Here is an 11521-nt window from a genome sequence, read left to right as displayed (position 1 = left end):
ATGACAGTCTTATTCAACCCCCTTCAAATAAAGTGTTACCAAAATCATTTATCGTTTTTAAAAATTTCCTGTTAATTTTGTTTTAAAATAACTTTTTGTTGTGTGATGGAAATCATGCTTTACCTCTGATGTTGGACTAAAATGTCCAATGTTACTGAAAGAATTTCATTAGAACTAACCTCAGAAAGTGTTTCTACACAAGATGGAGAAGTAAAACCTACAACATATATTTTTGTTTTCTGAGAACATTTGCGACCATCACTGGATGGAGAATCAATCATTTACATTTTTGAAAACTAAAATTGCATGGCAAAAAGTTTCTTCTCTCAAAGTGTTTTATGCTTGTACTATGATGGATGTAACTTGAGGCAACTGAATTCATCAGCTGCTTTGTGTCAGCAGTGAAGATGTGATTATACCTGTTATTAAAGTCATCCTCCTAATTTTGCATATTTATCTTTTGAGTCAGTATAAGTTGGATGTCATTCATTAGCATATTTCTGTTCATTGTCTCAGAGTGGATTGAAAGTGTACATTGAGTTCTCAGCATGTGAGGGCACATAGAAATACATGCATTTATTTAGCTTTGTGTATTTGCTTTTCTAGTTCAGCGGGTGCACGTTGTGTGAGCGTGTGTGTATATGTGTGTTTATGGTTGTCAGTCACACTGCGGGGCTAGGCTAATTAGCGCAGCTAGCTTTTTGCTGTGTGATGTGGGCTGATTAATATCCTGTTAACGTCCCGTTGCTTCTAAGGCTAACTGCTGTTTCCTCTATACATCCATGGCTTCAAAACAACCATGTTTTTGGTTGGCCTCATTAAGATGATGCATTACTAAACATAGCAGCAGCACATAGACATGCAAGCACTCAATAAGTTGTTTTTTGTCTTTGTTATAAGATGTAATATTGCAAACACTTTTGTCAATGGAAAGCTTAACATGTAAAAGTTAAGTGCCTCTTGAAACAAAAATGAACTAGATGATCTAGTCAAACATTTGCTCTATGTAGCCCAAAATATTCTTTCTTCTACTGTCTCACACAACTCTGAACTTGAGTGACATTCCCTTCTTAATCCATCAGGATTAATATATGAGCCCACTTTTGCAGGAGAACCACTCTGAGGTGGTTCTCCACAAGGTTGAGGGTTGAGATTATGAGATTTTTCTTTTTACCATTCTTCCAGAAATGCACTTGTGAGGTCAGACACTGATGTTGAGTGAGAAAGCCTGGCTCACCACTCTGCTAATTTATGCTGATGATCTTCTACTAATCCCATTCTTCAACACCAAACTCACACGTCCATGTGTTCTTTTGAATTGGGGTTAAATTGAGACATATGGCTGGTATCATAATAAAATTCCCACTATCACTGTTAGTCCTACCTTGAAACTTGAAAGTTGCTCGGAGGCACCCGTCCCCTGTCTGAGGCAGGAGTTGAAGATGAGCAGCTCTGTGTCTCGAAGCCATGCCTTAAGCTCCTTGATTCGAGCCTCCAGCTGCTCCAGCAGTGAATTAGTCATTGGGGACAAAGCTGAGCGAGGACTTTCAGCAGCCACATCCTGACCAGCGACCAGCAGAGTATTCACATTTGATGACAGCTTTTGCTCAGAAGAACATGGTACTGAATGCTCTGAGAGAATTTTCTGAAAAATAACAGAAGAGAAAAAAAGGATGGATCGTTAAGAAGATCTAAATGTATACATCAATAAAATACTGTGTTTCTGATTAAACACATGGCTGAATGACAGAGTAATCAGGACATTATAGATAATACAGTTAATACCAGCGTTGCAGTAGAAGAGGAAGTTATACTCAGAATATTACTGTTTATAATATTCTGAGTTTACTAACATCTTGGTTGGTAAACAAAATTAATAAATCTGTCTTATCAGTCTTTTATTATATTCTCTGTGATTAATGATGGTGCACTGTACTTCAAATACTGCCATATATACAGTCCTCACTTTAAAAACATTTTGGGATATACTTTACTATTGTTTTTTATAGTGATGATGAAATGAAATTGTGATCCATTCCTCCTTATAGAGAAACAATGTTAGTTGCATCTGGTCTATATCCAAAATAATTTAAAAAAAAGAAACATGTTTAAGTTCTGATAGAGGAAGAGACCTGGCAACTCAGTGGGTGCCAGGTCTGGTTAAATGACGGTGCAGGTTGACCAGGAACAAATGTCCAAAGAACGTTATTCCTGAAGTAAGACAGAGATGGACCTGAACAGAGTTTACTTCACATGCTGAAGGTTTGCAAGAAGTAAAGGTTCCTATGATTGGTGGCCTTTTAACTCTGAGGTCAAAAGGCCACTATCACTGATAGTTCTACCTTGAAACTTGAAAGCTGCTCGGCCACCATCGTTTATTACCTAACCCCAACTCTGGTCTCATAAAATATTATAAACAATATTCCTCTTTATGTTTTAGAGGACAAAACAACAAGGTTTCAGGAGATTGGAGTCAAATGTGATACTTGAACATGTATTAGGTCAAGTAAATTTGCTTTACACACCAATCATGTGGTAGGAACTTGAATGTTAACACTAAAATATGTGTGTGATAATATATTGCTTGTTTTAAGCCCTCATATTTGGTTACTTCTTATCATATTCATTTACTTTTAAGTCCAAACATCAAATATTTAAATTAATTTGAAGTTTATTTCAGCTTCACTTACAGAGATGTGAAGTTCACACACAATACAAAATGTTACTTTGACACAATACCTACTTAAAAGAGCTTAGAAGATTAATCATTGTTTCACACTGAAACATAAATACGCTTGACTCGGTGTGTGTGTTCTGCATAGGTAATTTTTCAATTCCTTTCAATCACATGGTGAGACATAGTAAGCCTGTAAGAAAGACCAATTCCTATGAAGGTTTTTTGAAGCAAACAGAATGATTGTCATGCAAAATGAGAATTTACAGCCTTACAGAAAATTTGAAGAATTTGATGAGATTAAGGATTAGCTACTTCCAAAATGAAGACAAGCTGAATATCCTGTCAGCAGCCAAGTCCAGGACCAGCAGGAGCTCAACAGGAGTCAGCAAGTACAGAAATATGTTGTGGTCTGTTGGTGGTTGGATTTTGGTTCTCTCTTGTGTTTGGTTTTTGACTATTTTTTGACTTAGTTTTTAATGATCATGTTATCTTCATTTTATTTTTCTGATATTATTATTAGAAACATATCGTCTGATTAGTTCATTCCTTTATGTTTATTCTTTGTGCTTTATGTAGAGCAGATGCATCACATGCAGAGGCTGCTGTTTCATTCCTGACCCAGACTGTCTTTCACTTCTCTCTGCCCTTTTTCCTGTCCAGATACTAATCTGATGAATTAGTATGAATTAGCCACTAGTGGCACAAAAAACATTGAATGATAAAATGAAAAGTATGCTTTTCGGCTGGTTTGAAATCCAACAATAAAATCATGCCTTTGAATTGCAGACTACTTCTCAATCCATCATCTGAAAATGGAAAAATGATGACTCAACTGCAGACCTATTAGAACATGGCTTTCTCATAGGTTTCTTATTGGAGCAGTAGACTGAGAAGTAGCGACGTAAAACAACAGGTTGGAAAATGATAAAACAAAAATTAGTTGTCTCAGCTATGGCTTTTTATGTAAGAGTTGCAGGTAGAAAAGTATAAAAAGTTCACTGCTATGTGTGGTAAAACATGCACTCTACCACCAACTTAAACACACCGTCCCTATGGAGACGGTGAAAGATTCTCAAGCTTGTTGGATAGATGGATTGGGTTAACTAAAGAGGAATCCTTGAAAAAAATGCAACAAAGATTAAATCACCTCGTACTAAACGAGAACCTGTAAAAAGCCTTGAACACAGACAAACATTTGCTAAACCGAATGTTTAGCAAAATAAATTAGACTCTACATATGCAAAGCCGGTAGAGATATAGTGCTAAGTATTTACAGCAAGATTTCAATCAAAACGTGTAAGTATTGACTCTGGGAAGCTCAGTATAAATGGATGGCCATGCTTTTTCTAAAAGGTTTTAAGAGCCATGCATCTCTTCCTTTGCCTGCACATTATAAGAAAACCATTGTGAAGTATGTGTACTTTTGTATCAAACTCTTCACTGAGTTGAACAACAAAGAGAAAAGCCCACGCATGCATAAGAAAAGTGTTTATGCCAAAATTAAGAAGAGAAAAAATGAAAACTAAATCACAACTGCTTAATTTTCCTCAATATTTTAGCTGCGTCTGCATCTGCACATTCACTCTGACACTTGCTCATAAATTCTTCATAAGGCCACAATAGTTCAGAGGAAAGACACAGGACATCAATTCCAGTTAATTTCCAATTTGCATCAAAGCAGCAGATGCCAGCACAAGCACTGATAGGCCAGTTAATATGCAACTGGGACATCATGTTGGGATGATGGCAAGAAAGTGACTAAACAAGAGGATGTCAGCACAAAAGACTAAATAAGCAAAAGATCTTCACATCTCAGAATACTGATTAAGACAATAAATTGACAATCAAAGTAAAAATGAATCACGGAAAACTACTAGTAAAGAAAAAGCCAGAAAAGTGTTCATAGAAGATTCATTGGGGTAAGTTGGGATTCAAAGGGAAACAGGATGAATAAGACAGTCCCCTCATACGGTGCTGTATGATACAAGATAATCGAAAAATAAAAGCAAGAGACAATAGGAGAAGCACCATCCAACAAAAGTTAAAGCTGCAGTATAACTTTAATAAAAATATGGGTTTTTTTTACATATATTTTAAAACTGTCAACATGATATAGTATGATAATATGAAAAACATCGAGCTCCTCTGCCTTCTCCCTGTGATACTACTGCCATCTGCAGAAATCCACTGATTGGTCAGAAACAGCCAATCAGAACCAGGATGAGGGTCTTGGCACTGTCAATCAGGCTCATGTAAGTTTATACCTTCCCCCTCATGTGCTAGCTTTTGAAGATATAACTGTTACTGCATGCTTTGGACATAATTAACTGGTTTTGTTTTTGTCGTTTCTGGGTAACACATGATACAAATATATTCAGTGATGTTCTTGATGGACAGATAGCCAACTCCTTAATTTTGTCGAGGCTTTGTTTACTTTACTCATATTGTGGTAGTATTAATATTTTAATAGGTAGCTGACACGCATGGACACTATGCTCCATACTGTAGGTAGTTGGTATGGCTAGTGAAGGTATAAATACAGAATAACACCATGGTGATGCATTCTTTAGAATGTGTGGTTCTTCTGGCTCACCGTCTTCATTCTCCTCCTCTTGGTCAGACTCTGACTCCAACATGGGAGGTTGGATGGACGAGTCTTCTGCTGCTGACATCTTTAATAAACTTGGGAATAAAAAGTTTCTCTGTTGGTACATAATTGTATCGCTGCTATTAAACTACAAAAATGGCCAACTGGGGTGGAGTGGAACGTTGTGTTACCTGGAGGAGGGCGGGGCATGAAATGTCTCACATTTAAAAAGACAGCAGCAAAACGAGTTGCTCTTAAAAGAGCCTCAGAGCAGAGGTAAAGGAGGGTCTGTGGAGCTGCAATAACCAGGAATTCAGACCAAAGGATTGAAGTTCTATTTTATATAGACCACAACATGAATGATTTACATGTGAAAAGGCAAGATTTAAAAGCATGACATGTCCACTTTAAAATCAATTTTACTTTGCAATGTAATGACGTGGAATTGGGCCTCTTGTTTCTTTAAGAAGTTCCTGCTCTTTCCAACACTCCTTTAGCGCGTCATGATAACAGTTATTTTTCAAGCCTTTAAAAACGTTTCACTGAGAAGTCATTTGTATGATGAGCTCAGCTAACTCACGGTCCCACCAGTTGTTTGCTAATTGCTGCTGCTGCTAGTCTGGAGGAGCTGAGTGGGGTTGTCATGGGAGACAGGTGGTCTGTTTTGAGAAAACTCGGCTTGTAAACTGCAGCGTCAAGGGGAAGCTTCGTCAAAAAGGCAGAACTCGGTTACACCACTCCCTGAACGGTTGTCGTGGGATTTCAAGGATTTCTCAAGCATGAATTAAAGAATCAAGGCAACACTCCAGGTATTTTGTTGATGAGAGAATAACACAATTTAAAGCTCAATGGTGTTTCTGGAGAACACAATTATGTATTATTTTTACATAATGCTGCTCCTTTAAAATCAACAGATTACAGGTAAAACAGAAGTGAACATTTCTCTGCAAGACGTGATCTTGAATCCAAACCTTAGTGTACCTTTCTGTAATGCTAAGTTACATATGTATTGTGATGATTGTAAATGTGAGCTGCATTGTTGAGCTTGACAAAAGGTTTGAGCCCTTCTGTGATGTTTTATCCAGTGGAATCGCAGATCACATTTCAGGACTTATAATAAATATTGGATCAATTAGAAATATTTTGTCCCTCTATGGTACGATGCTGTCCAGCTTTCTGTTCTCAAATGTTAAATTAACCCAAGACTCCATCTGCACAAAAACCAAAAAGCCCTGTTTTAAAAATCACTAAATTCAAGTTTCCCTTTTATTCTGGTTATTATTTTTAAATTACTCTTAAATAAATGCACCGTAAATAAAATACAAAAAGTCATATATTTCTCAAAGTTAGAGAAAATATAATTAACATTTTTGTATCACCAACCAGGGTATTTTTGCATGTTGGTGACAAATTGACAAATATATCGGAGTCTGAATGAGTCCAACTGTTTCCTCAACAGTAATAGAAGTTTAATCACAGTCTGGTTATTGTTGCGGAAACACACACAGCAGAAAGGAAAGGATGAGAGAGAGAGAGAAAGAGAGAGAGAAAGAGAAAGAGATAGACTCGTCTGCTGCTGCTGCTGTTTAATTTCTAAAATGAAATCTGTCTCAGAGAATTTGATACATATGTTAATGTACACACACTCCCAAAAACTTTGAATGTGTGCATGAGACAATTATCTTTGTGTTTGACTATGCATGAAAAGTAATGACACACATGCAAACACAAGCACACACACGTATATGGTGTTCCATACTCCATTATTCCTCTCTGTTTGTGTGGCAAGCATAACTTATGTTTCATTTTAACCTCCCGTTGAAGCATTCCCTGTCGCAGATATAAAATAGACGGCCACTTTAGCTGACGTCACTCACAGGCCAGTGAACAGCTGGAGAAAGAGGCCGGTCAGCTGAACATAGAAAAAACAAACAAGCATGGCAGCAAAGAATGTGCAGAAGAATGAAAGAATGAGCTCTGTTCAGGAAAACCAGCAGCTGATTTTCTGTTGGGCCAATTGGAGAGCTGGAAAACAGAAATATGCTTTCTCCATTACAGCCTGGCTCACCACTGTACAACGTTATTAGATATTTTACATCTTCCCAATAATATTAATGTGTTTGTCCTTTTGTGGGTATTACCTCTAGTTGCTGCCATGTGTGTGTGAGGTTGTGTATTTTGATGTGTAAGTTGCTTGGTAGTTCAGTCCCACTCCTCTTCAGACTGGCAGCTTGCCTGAGCAGACTCGTCTTCCGGCTCTCCATCATCAGCAGCTCATCCAGGCTGCTCTGGAGAGGAAAACACATGCAAAACACAGACAAACTTTACATGTTGCTTTTGCTTTAATGTCTTTCACGTTCAATTCTGGATATAAACAGCCTCATTGGGTTTACTAAAAAGGTATATATTTTGGCAGCAGATTTCACTTTACATGCACAGACCACATTATGATAAAAACTGCTGCAGAGGCAAAAACATTATTTGATGGCAGGATGCTGAGTGTTAATGGAACTGTTTCTTTTCTTGAATAGACATGGCTTTGCATCACAAAGTCTTGTCGAATAGCTCACTTCCGTTTATTCTGGTGTGTGTTTTTGTACCAAGTCAGATGGAAGAAAATAGCAAACTTAATCTCTGAAATCCCTCTTCCAGAGAAACAGTTACACTGCTGCCTTTCTTTCCTTTGTACTTGACAACTTACAGCATTTTTACAAAAGAGCCAGTTTTAAAATCAAACAGAACTGCAATTTATTTCACATACATTGTGACTAGCATCTAAAATCACGACAGTTTATTAACTGGTAAACTGCCACCATGCTATATACATCCTGTTAGTAAGAAAACCAGAGAAAGTTTCCTTTTTTGGTTATGTTGGTTTTAGATGCGTTTCAGTTTTCCTCCCTTTCTGCTCAACTCAGCCACAGTTAGGTTAGAGATGTAGAAGTCCACAGAGGCCATATGACAATATTCAATGGTCAAATCATGACATCAATGAAGCCACAGCCACTAAGAACAGGACTTGTAATGTTTTACTTTGAACAGTTCCTAGCTGACCCTTGTGACCTAATCAACATGGAAGACGTGTTGGTGTAACTTGGTTTCCACCACTGAGCGGTGGTGTGAGTGGAGGATGTGAGCGTGGTGCAGACAGATGTCACGTTGATGCCAAACATTGGGCTCTAAAGTACATATAGTTCAGCCAAGCTGCACCAAACCTACTGTGATCGATTCTACTTCACCCCCTAAACGGAATGCAGTCCAACATTTATCCAACGTGGCCTAATTCTTCCACAGCGCCCCCTGGAAATATTTATAAAATCAACCCCAAGCCGAGAATCATGTAATTTGGTGCATGTGTAACTTGTAGGACCTATGTAAAATTCTCTAGGAGCCATTGCGCAAACTCAACAGGAAGTCGGCCATTTTGGATGAAAGTGTGGTACATTAATGACATCACTAGTTCCGCCTGTTAGAATGTCCCTCAGCGGCTGGATCAAATAGGAGACTTGAGGCAGAGGAAAGGTGCAGACCCACTGGGTGTTTATTCAGCATCACTGATGTTGGTTTACTCTGCTCCACAGCGGCCTCGGGTCTGAGCAGCAGCCTTTTATCGTCCACTACTCTTCCCATTAACAGACCCACCAAGAAACAAGGTAAAAACAAAATGCATGAACACACAATACATTTTCACAAAGGTAGCAGTGTGGGTCCATCAACCACACTGGTAGGATTTGTTATATTTTATTTTGTTTTATTTAAAAGGGATTTTTTTTTTTTTTTACTCTTGTCTGATTCTAATGTCAGTGAGAAAAACTTCATTTTCACACAGTGTATGCAAGTATCTGGCTTCATTTGATACTGATATTTGTTATAGATCAATTTCCTTGAAAATCTGGTTTTCTGTTTCCATCGTTTACTTCATATTTGTAGTGTGTTATATGAGACTAGACATTCTGGGTATCTTTCTTCAGTTTTTGTATATTTTTCAGCATTTCTTTGCTATTTTGTTTATAGCAATGACATATTTATTCCTAACTTGAAATTGTATGTTTTCACATCATATTTTTCTTGTTGTTCTTGTTTAACCCACAGAAGTAAATGTTCTATCTTTAGTAACTTTACTGTAAAACTGTCCGTCCTGTTCACTTGTGTTTGCCTAATTCATCCAGCTTTTTTCCATGTGTTTCCATCCATCCCCTCTCGTAAATCCTGCAATAGCTCCATCTTTTTTTACTTAATTTTCTACCTCTTTTTTCTTTCCCCTCTTTTCATTTTCTGCATCGATAGCTACTTGATTCTACTTTTCCCTTGTCCTTTATCATTAACGCCTGTGCCTGTTTGAATATTTAAATGTCTCTGCTCTGCCTGCATTTGTGTGTGTGTATCTGTGTGTGTGTGTGTGTGTGTGTGTGTGCGCGCGCGCGCGCGCGAGTGCATTTTTGCTGCGCTGTCATCAAAAAGGTGGTGGCCATTTTTCAATGTCAACTATTCTGATGGAGATGCTATTGCTCTTCACTTCATGGCCATCCATCCCCTTCAGATAGCTAATAGCCACGCCACAAAAACAAGGAATCAATGGTAAAAAAAAGAAAACAAGTGGAAAGTAAATATGTCAGCGTCACATTCCTCTAACAGTGAGGAAATTATACAATTTATCTGCTGATAGCAAATATTGATTTAAAAAGGGGACATGGAGCTGGTGGGGAAGAAGAAGAAGAGTGTTGCTGTTTTGTTGTTGTTTGTGTGAAAGACGCCACTGATGCAAAGTCAAAGAGGGAGAGGGGGAGCGCGTGAGATAGACGTGTTGATTAAAATGCATGAGATTCAAAGTTTGAGATAAGTGCTGAGAGAGGGATCTTGGTAAAATAGGAGAGTGGAAGGAGGTGGGTTGGGGGGGATGCATGGATGGCTAGTTGTGATGTATTCATGCCCCCAGTCAGTCTTCATGCAAGGATGGACTGAGAAGCGCTGGCCTGGAGACCAAAAAACGCAAAGGAGGAAGAGGAAGACAAAAAAGCAGATTGAGGAAGAGAGAAAGGAGGAGAGTAAGAAATGCAACAAATAAATGTGAAAACTTGTCAACACTAAAAGAAACATGAAGGCTCAGGCCAAACATCACAGAAAAACCCACCCGGAAAATTTGCTTGCACACAACAAGGTACGAAAGGCCTCCAAGCTGAGCAACAACAGAGCTTAAGAATGTAAAAGTTTGCTGTATGAGAAAAGAGAAACAAGCTAGCAACTTGAACTTCAACTAAGAAACCAGAGCACTTAGCCATGTTAGCATCTCAGTACGTCATGAAAGGAGACTATCATGCTTTCAACAAAAGAAAGACTTTGAATATTTAAAATTGACTTCAGTCATCAACAAATTGGCAGTTTATACTGCAACATTAAAAAAAGCAGAAATCCCAAAAATATAAAGCGTGACCTAATCAAAAAGTCAAAAAATGTTTTCAAAAGATAATTTTTTTTTTCATATTTCATCTTATAAATAGTATCAAGCGAAGTCAGAAACATAAGACATGTTTTTTAGCGTTACCAAAAAACAGACTTTTTGGTAACACATTCATTAACCTTGTCTAAATACAGAAAATGTTTCAAAGAAGATTGTCTGTTTTGAATTTGACGGAGAAAGAAAAAAAAGTATAGATAAACAAAATGGAAAACATTTTATCCAAAACATTAGGAAACTACCCAGCTTTCTTTTCTTAGGGTACATGTTTGAGACTATTTTTTTGGATCTGCAATTATTTGTATTTTTCTGTCTTGTTTCACTGAAAAAATACATGTCTAATTTATTGGTGTGGAGATAAAAAGAAAAACAAAATGCTTGCTGAAGATGGCTTGTGGTACAAAAAGTTTGGATACACTTCCTATATTTTGTTCTCATGTTAGTTCGGTGCTTAGCTGTGTCTCTATTCTGGAAGGAGCTACTGCCCAAGCTACAACTACCAAAACCTTACTTTGTTTTTAATCTTCCCAAAGAAGTCATAACTGAATGGGTTTTTCTGCCTTTAAAAGACAGCTGTGGCAGATTGTCGCTCTGGCTGTGGATCTGCTGAAAGGAAGGGACTTTTCTCACCTGTTGATCACATTAAGTTCCTTAGATTTACTCTTTTTTTTCTTCTTTCTTTTCTATTTATATAAATTCAGATTTATATGATGTGAAATCTGCGATGGACTGGCGACCTGTCCAGGGTGACCCCGCCTTATTCGCTGGAGATGGGCACCAGCACACCAACTGACCCCACTAG

The 11521-nt window shown here is 37.8% G+C and overlaps 1 protein-coding gene across 1 annotated transcript in view; it reads right to left on the bottom strand.

Annotated features, from left to right (window-relative positions):
• The window catches only part of LOC106957123 (A-kinase anchor protein 6-like), a gene marked incomplete at its 5' end in the record, with an annotated part of 181928 nt that overhangs the window by 47322 nt on the left and 123085 nt on the right, over positions 1-11521 (bottom strand). Inside the window, 2 exons of the mRNA XM_015048354.1 lie at positions 1385-1645; positions 7406-7552. Coding sequence (XP_014903840.1) covers positions 1385-1645; positions 7406-7552 — 408 coding nt within the window. The remainder of the gene's footprint in view (positions 1-1384; positions 1646-7405; positions 7553-11521) is intronic.

This window comes from Poecilia latipinna, unplaced genomic scaffold, assembly GCF_001443285.1.
Source record: "Poecilia latipinna isolate Pla-1442-1.1 unplaced genomic scaffold, P_latipinna-1.0 Scaffold877, whole genome shotgun sequence".
NCBI classification, from domain to species: Eukaryota; Metazoa; Chordata; class Actinopteri; order Cyprinodontiformes; family Poeciliidae; genus Poecilia; species Poecilia latipinna.
This window is presented reverse-complemented; position numbering and strand designations above follow the sequence as displayed.